Source organism: Diplotaxodon limnothrissa, linkage group LG7 (assembly GCF_057381915.1).
Source record: "Diplotaxodon limnothrissa isolate DT_005_m linkage group LG7, D_limnothrissa_male_GT1.1, whole genome shotgun sequence".
Lineage (NCBI taxonomy): Eukaryota > Metazoa > Chordata > Actinopteri > Cichliformes > Cichlidae > Diplotaxodon > Diplotaxodon limnothrissa.
The window spans coordinates 15,165,968-15,189,058 of NC_140602.1; the positions used below are offsets into that span (position 1 = coordinate 15,165,968).

At 41.5% G+C, this 23,091-nt stretch overlaps 2 protein-coding genes across 3 annotated transcripts; one reads left to right on the forward strand and one right to left on the reverse strand.

Annotated features, from left to right (window-relative positions):
• Positions 1 to 391: 391 nt before the first annotated feature.
• kcnc1b (potassium voltage-gated channel, Shaw-related subfamily, member 1b) lies at positions 392 to 9,892 on the reverse strand. 2 transcript variants are annotated; one of them, XM_085359293.1, is made up of 4 exons: positions 9,329 to 9,892; positions 5,239 to 6,154; positions 4,419 to 4,595; positions 392 to 501 (listed from the first exon to the last, which is right to left on the reverse strand). In XM_085359293.1, the coding sequence occupies exons 1-4, from the start codon at positions 9,890 to 9,892 to the stop codon at positions 392 to 394; spliced, it is 1,767 nt and encodes a 588-aa protein (XP_085215419.1). The 2 variants fall into 2 exon arrangements, with proteins under 2 accessions (XP_085215419.1, XP_085215418.1); XM_085359292.1 differs by lacking the exon at positions 392 to 501 and adding an exon at positions 3,163 to 3,302.
• A 1,857-nt stretch (positions 9,893 to 11,749) lies between these two features.
• Positions 11,750 to 21,576, forward strand: LOC146628008 (CD81 antigen-like). The gene is made up of 8 exons (XM_085359308.1): positions 11,750 to 11,850; positions 13,498 to 13,612; positions 18,503 to 18,600; positions 18,702 to 18,776; positions 18,917 to 19,030; positions 19,157 to 19,258; positions 21,186 to 21,269; positions 21,386 to 21,576. The coding sequence occupies exons 1-8, from the start codon at positions 11,785 to 11,787 to the stop codon at positions 21,449 to 21,451; spliced, it is 720 nt and encodes a 239-aa protein (XP_085215434.1). The 5' UTR covers positions 11,750 to 11,784; the 3' UTR covers positions 21,452 to 21,576.
• The last annotated feature ends 1,515 nt before the right edge of the window (positions 21,577 to 23,091 follow it).

Here is a 23,091-nt window from a genome sequence, read left to right on the forward strand (position 1 = left end):
AGTGCAAAGTTAATGACTTGTTTTCAACGGTTTAGTCTGGCTGACGTGACACGTGACAGGTTTTTGCTGAAGGGGGTTTGCGGTTTAAAATCGGAGCAACATTTCTTTTTGTTCACTTTTGGACAGAAGAAGCACACAAATATTTGATGATCACTCAAAAAACATTGGTACACACAACTTCAGCACACAAAAAGCATATTTACAGCACTGGCACACACCAAAAATAGGCACACAAATTACAGCACATTAACCAGTCACAGATACTGAGCTACATAAGGCTTGACAACAAAACGTCCTCTGTGCTACATCTATGCTGAGTTTTGTGATGTACAGGTTGTCACTGTCACACCCATTTAAAAATACTAATACACACAACAATGCTACAGCACTATCAGGTGGGTGATGGGCCGTTATGGGTCATACACATAGTGGTTGGTACACCATGGTTCATAACACAAACTGACTCTGTTGGTTGTCTGCTCCGGTGCTGTCGTTGGGTTTCTATAAACATATAAAAAAACAACAATAACAAAAATAAATTATTACACAAATTATGTATAATGGTGGAAATGATGGCGATGATGGCTACCTCTGCAGGTGCAGGGAGAGGTGAAATGACACTGGCTTGGAGAGTAAAGAAAATGTGCTCCGTTAGTTCTTCATGGTAAACATGGGTTTACCATGTTTTGGGTTTTTGTTCCCCATGCTTAGCGGAAGGCGTCAGACACCAATGTACTGTCTGTGTGCAGAGGTTAGACTCTGAGTCGGTTAATAAACATGCCCAATCATGCTGCGTTTGACAGGTTTATGTACAGTAGTTCAGTCATTGTCATGCGTTTTTTTATACTTTGCGTCATGCTCTCACAGTCACCTCTTTTTTTTCTTCTCTTTTTTTTTAAAGCTCTCTTTGACCTGGACAGGGTCAAACAGCAGTTGGTAACACTAGCCGGACGCTAGTAGGAAAGGAAAGATGTATGTAGATGCATGTGCTGTTGAATAAAAACGGAGTCTAAACACTCATTGTGTATAAAATTTATTTCATGCAAGGACTTATATTTACATATTTTTATTTGAATACTTTTCTTTTGCATAAATGTAAAATACATGCATTTACCTTTCCCCAAGTAAACCCACAGCCCATGCTATGTCTCACTGTACTTTTTTTTTCCTTCCCACCCCTCCACTTGAATTGCATGAGCATATAATTCACCTGCATCTCTTCACATCAAATCTTAACAAGTTGTTGTTGTTGTTTTTTTGTTTTTTAAATATATAACATCACTTAAATACCACAAGAGACATGACTCAAAAAATGTAAAACTCTGCTCATTCAGAATAAAAACAGAAACTAGTTGCTATAATTTGCCTATCTTCTTCTAGAAATGAACATTTCTGATTGGTCAACAAAACAAAAAATAAAGAGGAAAAGAAAAGAAGAAGAAATTTGTTAAAGTGCCCTGAAAAATTTGTGCATAATTATTGGGACAGTATCAATACATGTAACCGTAACAGTATTGATGTTTTAAATCAATAGACATACATACTGCACGAGTCATCGTGACATCTCCAACTGATCCTAACTCAATATATTTTTGCTCTGTGGAGTTGCCTTGTCCCCTTTACTTATATTTTGTGCTTTATTATACAAAAGACGTGGGGACTAATAAGTGATTTTTTAAGGTTTTCTTTTTTAGTGCTTCTTTTTTTTCTTTTTTTTTTGCTTGGTGCTATGTATCCCTACTAAAGGTTAAGTCCTAGTATGTGTTCAGTGGTGTAACAACAATATCCAAGAGGGCTATTTTTTTTAAAACTGTGATTAAGGGAACGAGGGTTTTGCAAAAGGTACAAGGTTCACCTACAAGGTTATAAATAAAGCTTTTGTTACACTGTTATGAGCATGGAATAAAGTGTAATGATGCTACACTGGGAGCACTTATGTTAATATCATGTCAATTTATTACTCGTTTTTACTTTGCCTCTCCAAGTATGAAGGCACCGTTGTTTCGTAATTCATGAGTCCTGCCTTAATTTAGCAGCACAGCGGTATAGACGTGGTGGCAGTCTACTGATACCCTTTAAAAACTTGTGACTACCAGTAAATATATTTGTATAAAAACTATTTATGCTCATAACAGCATTAGTTGGCTTTATGACAGATTGTTCAAGTTAAATCACGCTATTTTTTTTTCTGTTGGAGGCCCCAGTCAAATAAATACAAGAAAATAAATATATGAATTTGGGGAAAGGCAAAGAATGGTGGCTACATAAAAACCTCTGCTATGACTGAGTCTCTTGTAAAGCTGTTTCAAAATGCATAAAAATGACAAAGCTTATGAAGCTTTTGAAAGAAAACCTTTTTTTTTTCTCCTTACAGGTAATTGCAATACAGTTAGCTTCTTGTTGAACATAATTTCTCATGCAGTTCATGCAAATGAACAGTTTTAGTTCTGTTGACATTAGATGTATTCATCACTGGCATCATAGGAATTGTCATCATCTCCATATTGCATCGGACATCATGAACTGTATGTTCATTTTTTCTTTTCTAATGGCCACTCGGGTAACATTATCTGGACTGCACTTTCAGAATGACGTCTCTACTTTGCAACGTACAAAGCACTTAAGAGAAGTTCCCTTAACAGCTTTTGGATATGTTTTAAAAGCCTTGTATAATTAATGTCCAGCATATTATTGGCAGGGGTTACATCTTATGAAAATTTATTTCACAAAAAAAGTTGTTGAAAAACAAAAAACCAAAACCAAAAAAGCAAATGAGATAAGTTATTGGCAGAAGAGAATGAGAGATCAAAAGCAACAGAGCAACAGGCAATGATGTAAACACAAGGAAAAGAGTGTGGTTAGCCTGTGATAAGAAGTAGAACGGTGCTTTGTCTGCAACTGAGGTGACCCATGCAGAGTGGCATGTGCCAATGTTTTCTAGTCTATGATATGATGACACACCCAAGGAGAACACTTGGGAAGCTTAAGTATAAGCACAGTTAAGATACAATTTTCCAGAAAAATAAACATAAAATAATAATAATTTTAAAAGAAAAAGAAACAAAAGCAGGTGTGAAGGCAAGTGTGAAAGCAAAATCTGACAGGAAATATAAGAAGTGTGGACTGGCCTTCCAATGGCATTGTATCTGCTACTCAACCATGCTACATAATGGATGGGATGGGAGAATGTGAGTGCTGCATTAGACAGGGTGGGCTGCAGGGCAGGGCGGACACTGAGGACACTCCAGAGGCATCCCCGCTCATGCCAGACATGCTGTTAAGGCTCCAAGGCTTTTCATAACCTTCAGTTGAAAAACAGAGAACGTTCTGAGTACACTGCAGCACTGAATCCACGACAAAGTGTTTTGGTGTTCCTCACTGGTTATACTACACCTGTTGCTTTCTTGTTTTTGACTCCAAAGAAACAGGTCAACACAGACGTGAGACACATTATTATTCTCCATGCATTGAGTGCATTAGGAGTACAACAGCATGCACCGGGTGGTACTGGAATGGTTTGGAGTATAACACTTAAAAAGTCAAGAAAGCTAGGCACCTCAGGCAGGGAATGTTTCGTCAGCTACAGGTAGAATATCACACTGTATGCCGTTTTCTGCACACAGCTGGAGACTTACAGGACGTTCTTAGAGGAATGTTTTGATTTATCATTAATAGAAAATTTAAAAGCAAAACAAAAACAAAGGGGCGATCCCCATTATTAAAGTATAGAAATCTGTAAATTTCAATTTTGTCTTGTCTTCTTAATAATAACATCTGATATTAGCTGTCATCCATCTGTGTTGTGCTCCTTCACCATACTGATAGCACCCATCAGCAAGACACTTCATGCACCGTTATGATCAAGAGCAATGTTCTCAAAAGTCAGGATTCCGCATGGTATTTATCATTAAAACACATATACATACATGGTACACGCGTAACACGTAAATACTTTCTTAGGCAGATAAGACAACACATTCTAGATCATATAAATCTCGAAAATAGTTTTCTTACTTGTAAATAAATAGGGGTATTACATTATGCACGTATCAAAAAATATAGTATGTAGATGTGGACAATTACTCTGGACATTTGTGGTGATTGTGCTTGATCTTAACATGTTTTAGTGAATCGGAATATATACAAATCCCAGCAGGATGACTGAGGAGAAGCAGCTGCTGTGAACGTGTATGATAGCTGTAATAAAGAGGTTTGTTGTTGTGTGCATGTGTGTGTGTAACTGTGCCTGTGTCTCTGTGAGTGTGTGTGTGTATGTGTGTGTGTGAGAGAGAGAGCCTGTGTAAAAACTGAGGTGTAACTCTCAGCAAAGAGGCAAAAAAGGGGGCTTGTCCTGCCTATATGGTCTACAGGGTGTCAGTGTCTCAGGGGGGCCTGTGATTGGCTGTTACTGTACGTACCCCTCCTCACTCTGCCCCCTGTGTGGTTGGGGCGTTCAGTAGTAGTGGTGACCAGGAAGCAGGGTCGCTCTCTCTCGCTGGGGCTGAAGATTTCCTCCGGAGATATGGCCTGGTCTATATGAGGGCAATCTTCATTGGCCAGAGCTGCGTTAGCTGCCTCACCGTTCAGTTTAGAATCTTAAAAGAAACCAAAAATTAAAACGAACAAACAAACAATCAGATTTTTCTGTACAGGCTGTTTATTTAATTCAAGCACTACATATTTGAATATGTAGTTTGTTTTTATGTTCTGCTACCTTAATTCACACTGGGATAAACTCGTTCAATAATGCTGTCTGCATAACTGCTGTTTACCTTCCACTCCTTTGCGGAAGCTCTGTTTGAAGCTTTGTTATTGAAGCTTGGAGATTTATGAGCGCAAACTGAATCAAAGGTCAACATATCTTCGCTGTAACGACACCAAGGGTGGGGTGGGGGACATCAAACTACTTACACTTTTCTTAATCTTACAAATACATGCATCCGGTTAGTTTTAAGAGAGAGGAGGAGTGAATCACTGCATTAAGGAGTGCAAAATCAATAGCAAGATTACTCACAGTCTGCTGAATCTCTCTATTCGCCTATCCAGTCAAATATGCTTTTCATTACATATTTTATTGATTTGTTATGAGCGGAGAACTCGTTTTGTTTAATCTCGTGCCTGAATCATAAACTGATTGAAGTGTGGGAACAGACGAACAGTGAAACAGCACAATAGAAATAGGATGAATAGAAATGAGACAACTCATTTATCAGAAAGTATGTCACGCTTGTTTCTTACCTTGAAACTTTATCTCGAAAACATCGTCATTGGCAATGGGGCTCTGATGCTGGGAGCTGATGCTTGTTTTGCAGAAGTTAGGAGAGCCTGGTTGGGGTGCCCGAGGGATATGCCTGTTTTTTTTCTTTGGTAGTTTCTGTTTTGCCATCGCCAGCGAGTAATACATTCCAAAGTTGTTGACAATCACGGGGACGGGCATGGCGATGGTCAGCACACCTGCCAAGGCGCACAGAGCTCCAACCAGCATACCGGAGGTCGTCTGAGGGTACATGTCTCCATAGCCGAGGGTCGTCATGGTCACTACAGCCCACCAGAATCCAATCGGGATGTTCTTGAAGTGCGTGTGCTCGCTGGCTCTTGGGTCGTTGGGATTAGCTCCAATCCGTTCAGCGTAGTAGATCATAGTGGCGAAGATGAGGACACCGAGAGCGAGGAAGATGATGAGGAGCAGGAACTCATTGGTGCTGGCTCTCAGCGTGTGGCCCAGCACCCTCAGCCCAACAAAGTGACGGGTCAGCTTGAAGATACGCAGGATCCGCACAAAGCGGACCACTCTCAGGAAACCCAGCACATCCTTAGCTGCTTTGGAGGAGAGGCCGCTTAGGCCCACCTCCAGGTAGAAGGGAAGGATGGCCACAAAGTCGATGATGTTCAGCGCATTTCGAATGAAGTCAAATTTGTTTGGGCAGAAAGTTATTCGCATTAGAAATTCAAACGTGAACCACACCACACAGACACCTTCGATGTAGGTGAGATAGATGGCGGTCTCAGTCTCCTGGTAGGTGTTCATCACTGTCTCATTGTCCACCACGTCCCATTCTGTGCGGTTGATGATGGGATTGAAGGCTTCGTGGGTCTCCAAACAGAAGGTGGTGATGGACACCAGAATAAAGAACAGCGAAGCCAGAGCCACCCACTGAGCAGGAAATATTTAGGGGGCAGAAAAAGAAAGGAAAGAAGGAAGAGGAGAAGGACAGAAAGGAGAATGAGCACACTAATACATGCAGTGTAATCAAGCTTGACGGCCTAGCAGCCATTCTTAGTAAGACACAATGCAATTTAATCTTCTATCGCAGACAGTGGCATCTAGTTTGACAGTGGCAATAACACCCCAGCTGCACTCCTCTCTGATGTGTGTCTTGAATCTGAAGCGCCACTGCAACAGGGACAATTAATGCAAGCTTGCTGTTCTTCCTTCTCATCCATCTGCTGTATATCAAGGTTGTGGCATTTTCAAGGGTATGGTACATATATAATTATTAAGCGCCTGTAGCAGCAGTAGCAGCAGACAGGACACTAGTGTCAACCCACTGGACTAAATTTAGCTGGGGTTCTTCCCTTTAGCTCCATCACCACAGCAGGTCTTCCCTTACACAAGGTCATACTGTCCACATCATAAAGCTCTTGGGAATGACGGTGAGCTGAGAGGCTCACTGAGCTGAGGACAGACTTTTATGTGAAGCCATAATTTCCCTTAATGGGAAAAAAAAAGTACTTCACCCCCTAGTATTGATTAGCTGATCAAATTTCTTTACATTTAGGTTCTGTTATTCTTCCATACTACATGGGTGTAACAGATACAGTGCTGTCCCCTGGGTATTGATCCCAGCCCTGTCCTCATGCACTACTGGTTTACAGCATGTGTTATTGTTCATGCTCTTTACTGTAGGGGGGAAAAACAACAACAGTAAACAGTAATCTAAGTTCAATCAGAGGAAAAAAGATGGACAGAGAAGTGCACAGGAAGAGCAAATATCTGCTTAATGATCCTATGAATTGCAAATGTTGGATCAATAGCAATCGACTCATGCATAAAACCTTCCTTAAATGAGGCCCTGCTGTACCTTTCAAACTAATGCACAGTCTTGTTAAGTAGCAGGGAGGAATAATGAATGACTAAGTTGGAAAAGGGCCGGTCTGGGCATGAAGTCCTCTGAGAGAGGGGAATGATCTGTACTTGTCAGTCGGTCTCATTCAAAGTGGGCCACTAAGACAGGCGATGCAGCACAATATAATAAGAAGAAGAAGATGGAAAACAGGCCTTCATCATCATGTCTCATCAGTGGCAATTCATTGCCCCGTGCTGAGGAAATCACTGCTCCTTATGAATGCCTGCCTTCCTTCCATCTTAGCATGATGGTCCAGAGGGAAGCTGTGTTGACTGCAGAAGCACCAACTCCTGTCAGCAGAGCTGTCCTCTTTGTTCAGAGAGACAACATCCCAGTTCACAATGTGGATCTACACGCTGTTATGTAACACAAATTTGGCGTAAAATGTTTAGCATTTACGCATTCAAAAGGAACGTGGAGCACTTAGCATTCGCAGGCAATCGAATAGTGAGGCGACTTTAATAAACACGCAGTGGTCGAGATAATAACGTTCAGCTTTTGCAGATATGATGTAAGAGGAGTTTTTTGCCAAGTTTCAAGGCGTTAATAAGTGGTGGTGTTTTTATCAAATTGCATAATGTTGTTGTTTTTGTCCACCCCCTCTCCACTATGTGCTGCACGAAAAAAGAAACAAGTACTCCTTAGACAGTAATAGAGCACAGTACCACCACGCTGCAAAACAATGACTTCAACCAACTGCACACGTTGGAGTCATAATCGACACCTGCTGGCTTGCTGTGTTTTAGGCGACTGTAATCTAAATGTCATTGTGATTTGAATTTTTGGGAGTTGCACTAACCATATTTTTTTTCTCTACTTTGACACAGAAAATTAAAAACAATTATGAAAACAATCCTTAATTGAGGCAAGTCACCACTGCTGCCACTACCATACAAACTCCAGTGCGATAAAGCCTCATAATTTGAGCTGCTTTGCCCCTGATTCCTCCTAACAAGCAGGCTCGCTCAACCCTCTGAACATCCCACCCTTCGAACTGTTAAACAAACGCTGTGTCTCATCAGACTGCCTCCTAAATGATGTGTCTGTGTGACAGTTAGGAACAGTGTGGCCTGGAGGAAGGGCAACAAGTGACGATTGTTTGCTCCTTATTGGCTAATTCTCACTGTTGCCAGAAAACCATGGGTCTACTGTGCTGTGCAGTGGCAAGGGTTTTTCCACTGATGTATCTACTGTGAATAGAGTCAGTAATTAACTCTGAGGCTCACTTCTAATTAATCTTTCTGCCTGTCTTTGTGGAGTCGATCCCTGCTCTGCTTTTGTCATGCTTGTTGTTAAATGTAGGACACAGCTGAGCTTCTGCTGGGGGAATCTTTCCTGTGTGAAGAAAATCAAATTTGGAAGTGTGTATGTGACGGGTGGGGGGTGGCACTGATTCCATAATGCTTTCTGGAAGAGTGAGAACAAGTCAATGCAGTTTACTCTGTCTGGATTGGTGCCTGATAACTAATTACTACAGCTACAACAGCAGCTGTTAAAGCAGCATGCAGCACAGCAGTTGTTTTAGGGGCTCATGGTCCAAAAAAAATTACAAATATATTAAAAAAAAAAGTGTAAAGTTGTCCTTGTCACCAATGGCAAGTATTACACCCTGATGGAAAAGTGCCCATGACAAAGACTAAAAATGTCACCCCTAACAGCAACCTAATTTTGTCTGGAGGTCTGCCACAGAAAGAAAATGTGGTGATGCCAAAGATCTGGTTTCCTAATGTGCAGCTGACCTATTTAACCAAAAAAGCCAGCCTGCCCTGGGATCCCCGTGTTGTGGAAATATCTATCTAAAGACCTGTGAGATTCAAAATGAGTTTCTTCATCTTCTCCAGCAAGATAAGAGGAGGACAGAAGTGATGATTTTCATGCAAATGGTTCTTCTACATGAAGTTGGTTCATTTCCCCCCTCTCCTCCTCTTTCTCCCACATGCACTCTCATCGACCTGCTGTGGGGACCCTCAGAAGAGCAATTTCAAGGTCATCAAAAGCCCTTTCTACAAAAGCCCACCACCAAACGCCTTTGTTTCACCATCAAGGAGCAGAAGAGGACCAATTAACAAGTGTATTACTTTTAATGCATCATGACAACAACACCAGAACATTTTTAGCATTTTTGCATAACATACATAATATATACTTTAATTTAATTTAAGAAAAACAATGACACAAGGACATTTTTAAAAGTGACTCACCCTTGCATATTTAGAGGAGTAAGGGTCCTCAAACAGAGCCCAAACCCGTTTCTGCCACCGACTCCACAGGCTCCCATTCCTGGTATCAGGAGAGTCTCCCTGAGCCAGCCTTCTCGTCATTTCATCCACATCATCCTCAGCATGCTCCTGGTCTGGCTCCTGATCATCATTCCCCAGGTCTAACAGGCCCCCCCCGCTGAAACTATCAAGGGCCTCTTCTGCCTCCCGGTGCTGGCGATAGGTCATCCAGCAGCATGGCTCCACGTCTGTTTCATCAATCCCCCAGAAGGCCAGTTCCTCCTCATAGAGCGGCCCGCAGACATCGGCAGGGCAGTGCAGTTTACCTGTCCTGTAGTAATTAAGGATATGTGCAAAAACGCCAGGGTGGCGGTCGAAGAAAAATTCCTCGATCTTGGCATCATAGTCAAAGTGGTTGGGCGCATCAGGCTCGGCCAGCCAGGACAAGCGAGTGCCAGGTAGAGTGCGCAGGGTGCTGCGGTATGTCTGATGTCTGATCCCTCCCACGTTTATCACAATGCGATCCTTGTCGTCGCTCAGGCCCATCGCGTCCCCTAGGCATTTCTCCAATAAGTTCCCTTCATCGCAAAGGTAAGTCTAGGCGCACAGTGCAGACCATGCACAGGAGTGATCAGGGTGACGGAAACAATTACATAAGGAAAGCAGCTCACAAAGCAACCAGTCCTTTTCTCAGCAGCTGTGAAAGAAATCGGGGCAGTCTGACACGCATCCCCCTCTAAACCCTGAATTTTCTGCAAGCATCCATTCATTCATTCATTCAGCTGGAGGATCAAAAACGCTCAGGGCTGCCAAGCTCGCTGGAAGGTAGAGAAACCGAATCCAAAACCCAATGTAGCCAATGGCATCACATTAAGAATGGACGTCACATCATCGATAAATCCAAGATGTCGAAAGAGATATATAAAGAGAGGGAAAACGCCGACAGAATAAATCCAGCTCTTTAAACTCACTAGTATGCGACAGTTGATAGATCAGCCCTGAGGAAGGTTTATGACTTTCACAGCAAGGTGACTGCGGTGATGATGATGGTAGTGGTGCTGGGTGGAAAGCTCCTGATGGAGCTGCTCAGTCCTTCTGTTGCTGCCTACAGACTCACCTCCTTCACACTCCCGCTCCCTTCCTGAATTTAACGACACGCCGCCACTAAGCAGCAGGTCTTTGTCTCAGCGCTGAGATGCTTCCTCGCTCACAGACTTCACTGCCGTTCATGCATCGCTGAGAAGAACACATCCATCGCTCTTTTTGATGGGAGGACCACCCCGTTCCCTGCACTGCTGATAAAGAAAATCAAAGATGAGAGGGCGACAAACCTCCCCCAAGAAGAAGAAAAAAGAAGAAAAAACGCCCAAACGGCCAGTTATTCTCACCGAGCACAGCTCTTCTCTCAGCACAGATGGAGCATGCCCAGTGGAGAGCCCTGCGTTTATTAAAAACACGCTGTCAAATCCCCCAATTACTGTAAGGATGCTCAAATAATCATCCTTGCTCAGTTTTACTTGTCCTCCTCCTCCTGCTCGCTGAACGTCGTCGCCCAGAGGGTAAATGCAGGGTTAGCGCCTCTAACAGTCCGGATGCTGCCAGGGAAGGTCTTCATCATCTTCACGCACAGCTGGCTGGAGAAGGTGTGACCCTGAAGCCATGAACGCGCACATCTGCTCGTAGCATAAAAACACTATTAGAAGACGGTAAAGCTTCGTGGTTTGCAGACAAGTTCAGACAAGAGCTGAGAGCTCAGATATGAACACAAAGACCGGAGAAGATTCAAGATTTGCGCAAGTCTGCGTGCTGCACAGCGCGCCTAAATAATTAGTCGATGAGGATCGTGTTTAATTCGCCAGCAGAGGGCGCGACTGCTCAAAGCAAGGAAATTTTATGGTCCGAATCATTTCAAACATTAAAAAACATAATAATTAAAGTTGGCAGAATTGCTCCATAATCTAACTAAAAAAGTAAGTAACAAAACAAAAACAAACAATGAGATATTTCTAAAAATGCCAGTTTTATAGCTTTATAGTGTTTTTAAAGCTGTTTTGAATATGTGATTTAGTTGATTTAAGTTGCTTTAAAAAATTGTCCTTTCTTTCGTTCGTTCGTTCTTTCTTAAATCTGGAATACTCCCTAGTGTGTTCACATTTTATGAAATCATTGGTTTTTTACTTGCTCACTCGGGTAGATGGGCAACTTGTTATTCACTCGGCCACCTCCTGTCCAGTTCACTTGGTGGGCAGTCCTCCCGTCTCGGTTTTCACTCTTGATTATAAAGGAGGAGTTTGCTGTATGAGTCCTTCCAGCCCAGCTGGCCGAACAAACTGAGCCCACCCCCCGGCAGTGACTGTGTGATCCTGGGAAGTAGACTCCTCTCACTCTCACAACTTGTTTGATTTGGGCGTAAGGACGAGCTGACAAGACCTGGAAACATGGCTGTTACGGGCTGTACGAAATGCATTAAATATATGTTATTCTTCTTTAACTTTATTTTCTGGGTGAGTCGACCATATTTTTGTTCTCCGACGTTAGTTCTAAATTTATTTGAGTAACGTAGACTTCCTCTGCTTCTTCTTCTTTTGTTTCTCTCGTTTTCTGTTTAACTGATTTAACAGCTGCAATTTTACACATCTGTGAAGACCATAGCTTAAAATAATTTCAAAAAGATAAGCACAGAGGAGTTTCCCTCCTGAACTGCTCTACAAATTAAGCTGCTCCCTCTTAGTGAGAAGGGCAGCATCCATCCATCCACACAGGCACAGCGCACAAACTCTTGGCAGGAGCTAAAAATGCTCTCCCAACCTTCATCAACTTCTTTTCAGCCTGACTGAGCAAACGGGGAAAAGTGAGTGAAAGAGCCGGGAGGTAAAAGCCCTCCAGGCTGGCTGGTGTCTCTTCCCCCCCCCCCTCCCAGTCTTTTTTACCGGGATTGTACTCTCTGCCTGTCACTCATCATCTGTACTTCAGGTCCACCGTTGATTTAACCAGTGCTCACCTTAACTGTGAACTCCAGACAAAAAAAAGAAAAAAAGATTTCAGTTTAAAAAAAGACTGAAAGACATTTAGGTGACGGGAATAGGTGTTTCCCTCCGACTGTTTCCTTTTCCTAGAGTAATTCCCAAATTCCTTAATTCCTAAACATCGTGCTCAGACTGCACTGTGTGAAATTTCACATCATTTTAGTACATTCACCCTGTAAACTGAGCTCTTCTCAAGGCAGTCCCTTTTTTCCTTGCTTCAGTAATATGGGACAAGCCACAGTAGTTAAACAGCCTAATCTGGGTACATCAGTACATCACTGCAAACTATAGATATCCATTTTAAGTGCAGAATTGACCATTTGCATGGGGTGTTTTTAGATTTCCATTTGGTTTGCCTGTTTAGAGTGTGTTTTTGTTTTTAGGACGAACAGAATGCCCATATCCTGGACATGCTGCACTTGATTGAGTGTTTCCTCTGCTGGCCTCACTGCTGTGCCTGTCATTGTAAAAGCGCTAAGCCCCTTCTTCCTCATTTTGCTATTTTCACGCTGAGGATTCCGTTTCCTGTTTGCTGAGAACAATGGATTTCAGCCATGGCCAAAAAACACAAAAAAGAAACGAAAAGAAAAGTGCAGATATAAACACGGGCATGTGAACAATAACAGGAGCTACGTGCACTTTAGCTGTTCTATGATGACACTTGTCAATATATTTTTGCTTCATCAGATACATAATTTAGAAGAGAGATCAGGGAGTTGAAGTTGAGTCGATTTTAAACAATGCTGCGTGGACATGTCTGTGTCGTGGGTCACTGAGGTGTCAGGATGTCCTTTCTTTTCTTAAATGACAGGGGGACAGGTCACACACACACGCACACACACAGATATTAGCAGAAAGGCTTTGGTGTGGATTTGATCTCCCGAAAGTCAGCTTTCATGTTGTCTTAGATGTCACGGTGCTGTCACATGTAAAACATGCTGATGGGTCTTTTCTAAAAAGTCTTTAAAATTTAAAAACTACAGGATGATTTTAATATTCATGCTTCCTTTTCACTTTCATTTCAGACACTTAGGTGGGTCTGATCCTCATAAAGGATTCATCAAAGTGACCAAAAAATATGAAACAAAACAATTAAAAACCTTTTTTTGTTTCTTTCTGGGACAGCTGGCCGGAGGTGTGATCTTAGGAGTGGCTCTGTGGCTACGCCACGACAGTCAGACCAGCAACCTCCTCATTCTTCAGTTTGATGATCAGCAGGCACCGGGCACCTTCTATATCAGTGAGTATACACCAATAATTTGAATAATAGTGAACTGGTCCTCAGGACTGTGTGTAGTGAGGCAAGGAGGGCTGCTAGAGGAGAGGTGTGGACAACCAGGAGAAAATGTGGAAAAAAAAAAGAAAAGTATGTGTAATTATGTTTTTAAAGGGGAAGAAATTAAAAAAAAAGTGAACTTTATTGTTAAGGAGTATTTAAAAAATTGGGCAGGTGTTGGGGATTAATTCTTTTTGGGTGGGACCAGAAAACATTTGCGAGCCACCAACTGTCCTGAAATACACCCCTCCCTAACACACACAGAGCTCATGGAAATCATAGTTTTGAGTTGGTCTTCAAAACTTTTACCACAAGTAGATTATTCTTAGACCAGTTTTGAGGTGGCTTTAACACCACAGGGAGATTGTGCCCAGATTTAATGTTGGGAAAGCTGTTAATATTTTATGTTTCAAAGCTAAATATTCACAGAGTGAAGTGGCCTCATTTTGGCATCTACGGATTCTTACATTATAGCTCATACCACCCTCTCATTCAGAGTCAGGTTTCTATTTTAAGGATACTTTACTTCATATAAGGAAACTGCTCTGCCCTCGTTTTTCATCCTTATCATGATGGAAAGTTTACATTTAACAAAGTGATCAAATTTAACTTACGTGCTTCATGGTGAGCTGTGAGTGACATCCAGATATTTTGGAAATAGTAGGCGTGACACGACCTCTAAGAAGACCAGGAAACAGGACTTGCGTACATCCGCAGCATGAATTAAAAGCGGCAGGGCCAGGAGCTACACCTCAGTCCACATGCTGTAAGGCACATGCAGGAGAACATCTCTGATTCAGTTTATGGAAAAAGTCCCAGCCTTGATGTTCTTTCAAGAGAGAGGCCAGATGCTTCAGACAGATGTTTAAACACATGCTGGCTTTGAGAAAGTGGTCTAAGAGCGCAGCTGAAGCGATCATGAGCCTTCTGTTGTTCACACTTTAAAGTATTTTATCCTCAGGAAAATTCAGGAGTTCTGCACTACTGAACCGCAGCTCCATCTCTGTAACTGCACATGTTTTGCATTTTTTAACCTTTGTGTTGTGTCATGCCCACGACATGAACTAAGGTTATGGGTTGCAAGCACGTCTCCTTCACTGCCCTCAGAAGTCCTAAGGTTGGCCATGAAACCTACAATACATGATACAATTTAAAAATGTCAGTAGTCCGTGATCTTGGTTTGTTGTGGTGGTGAACTCTAGTGAGCCCATTAATTTACATTTGGGCCCCTGCTGCGCTCCCATACTTACTCCTCAGTAAGTATACGGAGCAAAGGCGGGCCGTGCTTTTTATAGAGGCGAGACACACTCGTGATTTTAAAGGCAGGGCGGCAAGTGGGGCCCACCCAGGCAAGATCAAGAGACTGCTTCTTCTTTTTTCCTCCCCTGTCCCTTAGACATACGCCCTTACATAATTCAAAAAAACCTTGTACATCTGCACATTATCCCTCAAATTAGAGTTTGGAATGGATGTTTTTAGCATGCTGGCACACCAAAGTGGTATTTATGTAAGACTGAAAATACACACCATCCTGCCTCTTCACCAGAGCTTGAACCCATTACTTGTGGCAGCTGACAGTAGTCTGGTCTGGGTAGTGTTACAACTCCTCGTACTGTACATTTCTACAAAACATGCTTAATGAGGCTCTTAGAGGCAGATAAGAATTAATTCCCCCTCTCATGTCTGTATGTAAATATGAGATTACAGCCAGGACTGGAAAACAAGGGATAAAAGCTTATAAGGCAAGCCAAGAGCTGACTAAACCCAGAAGGTTTACACAATGTTGTGAACTCTAAAAGTGCCAGTTGTCTTTATACATGCCCCCATGTTCGGCTTCATGATAAATCACCATATTTGACAGTACAATCACAATGAGAGAGGAGCCAACCAATTAGACCACTATTTTCAGTGGCAGGAAGTAGATACATTTCCTTGTATTTTTAACTGCACTATTCTCACCTCTGTAGCCCAGTGAGTCAAACCCCCAAACTGCCCCTGATATATCAGCATGTGTGTAAAGCTCTTTGGGTGGTCCACTTTTTTATTTTAAATTGGATCTGTTATGTTCATTTGCAACTCCCCCTTTTCTTGGAATTTTTCGAGTAGCTTGCGTGATTTCAATGTTCATAATAATCCTTATTTATCTTACACTTAGGTCCTGATGCAGGCTTTCGGTTCAACCTCTGATTCAAACAAGCCGCTTCGGTCAGAAAAATGGAAAAAGTCCTTGTGTGTCTCTTTTGTCTGCCCTTTTTGTTTTAAAGTCTTTGAAATAACAAGAGAAAAGCCAAATAGATCTTTTTTTTAAACAACTAACCCTCCTCACATAATTTCTCCACTGACATGCTGTATAACAGGCTTCGTCTCCGTTGTCTTGCTCCTGACTTTTCCCTTTTTAAATACTGGATGAGACGAGCAAGTGGGGCTTTTAGCTGGCGCCCACCCCACCACCACCACTTGGGGAGATTACACTCTGAGACAAGAAATAAATGAACTACCCCGGGGGTTTAAAATCGCCTGTCTCCCTTAAAGTCTCAATAGCCTTCAAGCTTCAAAAGGTGTTGTCATAGTAATGGAAGGCAGTGGAAATAATGCCTGCTTTGCCGCGTTGCCGGGTTACTGGCCCTGGTAGCCGTTTCACAGCGCGACAAAAGAGAACGAAAAAGGAGGGGTAGTGAGTCGACACACAGAGAGCGCAGATCTAAGGATGGGAGATAGTTCTGCGTGATAAATGAGGTACAGTGTGAGGTATTGGAGACCTGCAGATGCAACAGAGTCAGAGTCACTTACTGTCTGTCCCCTTTTTAGACTGCTCTGTCAGGCCACATTAGAGGATCGGTGTGCTTTGTTTTTTTATGCACACAAGAATAGAAAAGCCAGAAACAGACTGTTCACGAACCATTTCCCACTAAAAGCACCGCTAGAAGACCCCCTTCACATCTTATGTAAAAGTAGCGGTACACTGCACGCTGCTAGTTTAGTCCAGCAGCTCTAACTTTAGCAGCTGCCCTCTGAAGTTTGTAAATGTAGGATAGAAAGGGCTGTGACTGATTTTCATATTCCTAGTTTGAATTTTTTCCCTTTATATGGAGTCTTTTATGCTTTGTGAATTACATAGTTGAAGATATCGTTTCACTCCCCTCTAACATGGTTCAGGAGTCTAGTCTTTGGACATCATCTCGTAATATGAGATCTTCTGTACTCTTGGGGATTTAAAAGGTGAGATTACTTTGGGTACTTTGGGAAGTACTGGTCTAATATTAGGTGGTGCGGTGGTTAGTTCTGCCACCTTACAGCAAGAAAGTCATGGGAGTGAATCTAGGCTGGAACTTTTCTGCATGTGTCTTCCCACAGTCCAAACACATGCCTGTCTCTGTGTTAACACTGCAACATACTGGCAACCTGCCCAGGGCCTAACCCCACCGCTCACCCTGTGAGAGCTGGGATAGGCTCCCTGAATAAAATAAGTGAAAGAAAATGAATGAATGGTTTAGTATCATGAGAATTTCTTGCTTATTGTGCCTATCATGTTGTGTTATCCAATATCATGTTCTGAAATCTAAACCTGAGCTACAGAAGAAATAAGAAAACTGTAAAATAGCAGAAAATCTCTAAAAGGATTCTTAAAGTTATAGCTCGTTGGATGGATATCATGAGATTATTATCAAACAAATTGCAGTTTGTCAGGAATGTTATATCTTCTAGATTTTTATTCATGCTGATAATTTGTTTTCATTAAGATTTTTTGTGTGTGTTTGAGCGGTGTCCACCCGCACCCTTCTCGTGATGCCTCTGGAGAAAACTGATTGCAGTTATTCTTTTTTTGTATGTGTGTTTCTTTTGCGTGGGCAAATTTCCTGGTGTAACACAAATATGCTGCCATTTAATAGGAGATCTCCACAAAAGTGGTAGAAAGCGAGTACGCACAGTGCTTACAGCACAGCTTTCATGCTGGGTGTAGTTGAATGCAACGCCTGCTAGGAGACAATTCCACATGACTGATGCTGCACATGAAATTTTTTCCTACAACGCAAATGCTGAATCTATAAAACACAGTCAATTTCCTTTAGAGACTCTAACAGTAAATAAAGCAATTACACTTGGCTTCATGTGAGGCAACCGACGTCAAATTACTGGTTTCATGTTATCACCAATAAGTAAAGCAACTCATGTATACACGAGAAGAGATTAGAGGGCACAGTAATTCTGAAGGAGACTTTATTGCATTTCAAGTAAATTTACTTTTTATATAATCCTACACCGATAATGCAAAACAGATTTTTAGCACCCACACAGTGTTTTTTCCTTTAAGCTGCAGAAAACACAAACCGGGCCTCTGCTGTAACTGGAGCTTTATTACCATCCATTGACTTTCTGCTAGTGTGGAGTGCCTCCATTATGGCTATGTGCCATTTACATTTAAAATATATATTTTTTAAACATAATGCCAGTTTAAATTGCAAATAAAAAAAATGTGTGTACATTTGTGGGTGGGTGTCAGTGAGTGTCTGTCCTTCTGTTTCCTGGGGAAGTATAATGGTCCAGGTCAGAGGTCAGTACAGAGGGGGGTTGAGGGTGTCTCAAGGGAATTTCCTCCCCTAAGGGAAGCACGCAGTCATCTCTGCCTCTCTTAGTCAGGATCTGGAATCTTACCTTCAGGATGTCAACAGTTTCATTCTACAGAGTCATCAGGAAGTCAAAACCCAAACAATGAGCAGTGGACTAGCGAGCAGTGGGAACTTGCAGGTCTAACACTGCTGCCCTCTAGTGGTGCTGATGATGCGCTGTCGCTATGATAAATCAAATGTCTTTAAGCCGTTGATGGACAGTTTCCTGCTCACTGTGCGTTTACAGGTGTGTACATACTGATAGCTGTGGGAGCTGTTATGATGCTTGTGGGCTTCCTTGGATGTTATGGTGCCATTCAGGAATCTCAGTGCCTTCTGGGCACAGTGAGTATACCGTTTTATCCACAAGTGACACTTTTTTTTCCAAATAAAGTATTTTAATCTTTGGAGTCACTGAAGTTAAAATAAATATCTTTGATTTGTAGTTCTTCTTCTTTTTGGTGATCCTATTTGCCTGTGAAGTGGCTGCAGCAATCTGGGGTTTCATGAACAGGGACACTGTAAGCACACACACACACAGTCACGGTTCACAGCATGTTTGATGTCTGCGTTGATGTTCCTTCTCTGCACCTCTAGTGAATCGTCTCTGTTTGTTGCTGTGTCTGTTAAACACCCCATCCCCACTCCTGATTATTCACAGATCTCCAAAGAACTGATCAATTTCTACGACTCTGCGTACATCAAGGCTATGGATGTGTCTGGGTCTGCCAGTAAAGACAGCGCCATCAAGGTGTTGGATGTCTTCCACAAAACGGTACGAAATGATGGGGGAAAAAATAATCACATTCTTTTTTTTTTTGGCCCTGCTGCTTTGTTTTTGAAATGACAGGGTACAGAAATATTGTTGACTTCATGTTCCTGTGTTTTCTTTCTTGTTCAGCTCGACTGCTGCGGTAAAGGAGACGACACGGCTCTCTTTTTACAACTTGCCACCACCTTATGTCCTACAAAGTCTCCAGAGGATTTTCAGTTGAGATCTCAGGTATGCACAAATCTTTTGTTGTCTTCCCACTCCTTTTCAATATGTAACTAAAAACAGGTGAAACAATATTGAAATGTATTAGCTTTATTTTGAAAAGCATTTTTTTTCTTTTCTTTGCTTAATGAACTTTGTATATTGTTTCCATGATCGAAATAAATTAACACACAAACAAGTATTAGTAGTAATAATACTACTAACAACATTAATACTAATGTAAGCTTGTTTATTATATTTTTGTAATATTAAAAAAAAATCACTGTAAAGTATTACTAAGGAACTGGGTTGCTACATGTCCCAAATGTAATATGTTCAAGTACATTTAAAATACATTTAGTCCCGTGAAGGCCACAGCAAATGAATCACATGTGTGCTCACATCATTCAGTAATTCCTTACTCATCATGGACTGTCACTCTGGAGAGACCACTCCCTTTAGGATTTGTCTTAATTTGCAGTGATATCTCCCTAAGGGACAGCTGGACTGAAACCAAGCAAGTGTTGCAGAGCTGATTAGCTCTCATTACTATGTAGGATTCACGTTTTTTTTCCTGTAGTTTTGTAGATTTGTAGGTATTTTGTTGGTTTTTCAGTGACTGCAGTGCGGTCACGTTAGACAGAAAATGTTAATGTTAAGAAATTTCAGGTATAACAAGTTTGCAATATTCTTAAGACACCTCTCAGGCTCAAGGAACAAATCAGTGTTATTGCTACACATAACAGACAACTTAGCAAAGAATCAATATTGAATTGCCTCTTTAGCCACTGTTGCTGTCAGTCTATCATAAAAACACAAAGTTGTTCCCATTTCTTTCGTTAAATTTACAAAAAACACAGTTTGACAGGCATAAAGTTGCACTTTTGCACCAACATGGTGACTTAAAAAAATGTTTGTTAAAAACTTAGCATATTTCAGCACTGTGTGCTGTGTGTGTCCTTAAAGATTTGAGGAGAGTGAACAATTGGAGAACAAAAGAAGTGACAGGCCTAGAAAAAGCTGTTTATATATAGCAGATAAACAGTATCTGAGCCACGACCTTAAGAAACAGGAAAAAACATTCAGCAAAGACTAGATGCATCTGGCTCTTCAGTTGACCCATGCACTGTTCCCTGAATCGTCATCAGAGATGGTCTGAGTGGAAGGATAGCTGTCAAGAGGCCATTCTTAGCCAATTCTTCCTGTTTTGCCTAAGGAAGTGAAAGAGCGAGCAAAGGCTGAGGTATGCAAAAATACACACAAACTGGACTGGAAATCAGTGGCAACAGGTCAAATGAAGTGATGAATGAAAACATTTGAAACTTTGGGTTAAAATCAGCGTCAGTGAGTGTCTACAACCAATCGATAAAACACAGTGGAGGCATCATTTCAGTTAGTTGTGTTGGAAATCTTGAATTGCTGAAATTCCGAACACAGAAAAGTAGAATCAGACTTTAATATCGTATGAAAAACGTCTGATTGGCAAGGGCTTCATTTTTCAGCATGGCAATGATCCCATACACAGTGCCGGTGCAGTGAAAGCATACACAGATGCACGAATAGAAAAACACAGTAAAATAAGGCTAAAATGTCAGATTTTTATTCTTTGACAATTACTTGTCATCATGATTTTAAAAAGAGTTTGGAGATTCTGACATGACACATGCAAGGATACACCTCATCATATTTAGTAAATGACCAAACTTGGTGATACCATTAACAATGACTTGTATCCTCTTATAACTGTTAATATGAACATTGCTATCAGAAATCATTTAATTCACCATTCAGAAAACTGATCAGAACAAGCGGATATTCTCCACCTTGTTTTGACTGCAGGCTCTGCTCTCAGTTATTAGTGAGCCGTAACAGTATGTGTGCAGAGTGAAGAGCATTCTCATTCATTACTGTGGCATGGTCAGCATTCCTTATTTTCCCTCTTTCTCCCTGTCAGAGCTGTCATTATAAACTGATCGAGCTCTTCTCTGAGAAGCTCTACGTCATCGGTCTGGCCGCCTTGGTCGTTGCTGTCATCATGGTGGGTATTAGATTGAAAATGCATTTGTCTAAATCTCTGCTTTCATCAGCTGTGATAACATTGCAGGTACTGGAATACTCCCTTTGAATTAAACTGCTTTCATCTTTCACATTTAGATCTTTGAGATGATCTTCACCATGGTGCTCTGCTGCGGGATCCGCAATAGCCCCGGAGTATACTAGCAGTGCAACAGGCAGCAAGAGCCGCATCATCCTGTATTGGAATCATTTTGTTGTGTGTTTCTGTGCATCGGCTCCACTTCTTCATGCTTAAGTCACAAGATGGATATTTCTGCATTTGTTTTATTTTCTAGAGAATTGAAAGCTGTTTTTAAGATCTGTCTTCACTAACTATTTAGACAGTATCGTAGTTTCTAGCAGTGAGATTTTCCTTATTTATCATGGAAAATGTCTTCATTATAAATCTTTTATACATGCAATTTGTTGTGAAATATTTATCTGTCAGTCATTAATTCTGTTTTTACAGATGTATAAATTGTACATATACTTCTCATATGTTCATGACAGGAGTTAGTGTATTCCCTGATTGATTGTTGCATCTTGCTTCAGTGTGATAGTAATTTAAGTGGCAGGCTTTCAATAGTTGAAGGAAATATTCTGTTTTGCTCAAATAGCAAAAGAAGAATCGACGAGCATGTTTTCAGTCCGCTGTGTGTTTCTTCCTACTTGAACTTGCTAAACACCTTTCTTTAAAAAAAAATAGGATAAAACATCAATATCTTCGCTCATAACCGGTTTTAATAACTGTAATAAATTATGCTAACTCTCTTGTACCATTGATTCGTCTTCATCTTTGTCTTTTTTTTCTTTTCTTTTTTTGTTTTTGACTACTCCCTTTAGGTGTTGTCACAGAGGATTAACTTTCTTATTCACATATTTGACTTGGCAAAGATTTATGGCTTACCTGACGCGATCCTCCTCACTTACCCAGGCTCGGGCTGGCAGTGGGAGTGCACTGGCTTTTGGCCCTCAGGGGCTTGCTTTCTTGCATCGTTGCTTGTGATCTATAGGTTGAAGTGCTTTCTTATGTCTTAGGGATTTTGTCACATTGCTTCCCATTAGTTAAATTAAAAACAAAAATAACAACATTTAACAAAAGAGAAACACATCTGTCGTTTCTGTCTTTTGTTCTATTTCCCTCCCGTCACGCCCAACCGGTCATGGCAGATAGCTGCCACTCCGTGTGACTGGTTGTGCTAATCTCAGTGATAGCACGCACTTCCAAAATAGTTTGTATGAGCAAGTCTCATAAAAGATGTAGTATTTAAGTCACTTTAGCCTCTGGAAGCCACTTGGCAACCCAGCTCCTCCTTACTATATTGTGTCTGAATCCTTGTCGAGCTCTCCCTGACTAAGGATTTGCTAATGCTTGTGGAATAAGGAGCAAGGTCCCAGAGCAGAGCCACACTTCCAAATTTAAATCACAGCAGGTCAAAAACCATCTTCTTTTAACTAAAGTTAATCTTATTACTCTCATTTGGTAATATCTCAGTTCTTATTTCCTACCCAGCAGCCACTACATTCATCACTACTGCATCACTGTTGGCTTCCTGTTGAATTTAGAGTACATTTTAAGATCCTGGTCTTGACATTCAGAGGGTTGCATGGACTGGCACCACCCTACATCTCCGATCTGCTACAGCCCTATGTCCCTAGCAAGTCCCTGAGGTCATCTGATCAGGGCTCACTTGCTATAAAACAGACTAAGATGAGAACTAAGGTTGACAGAGCTTTTGCCGCTGTGGCCCTGAGACTCTGGAACTCTCTCCCTCATAAATTAAGAACCGTGGACTCGGTAGTTG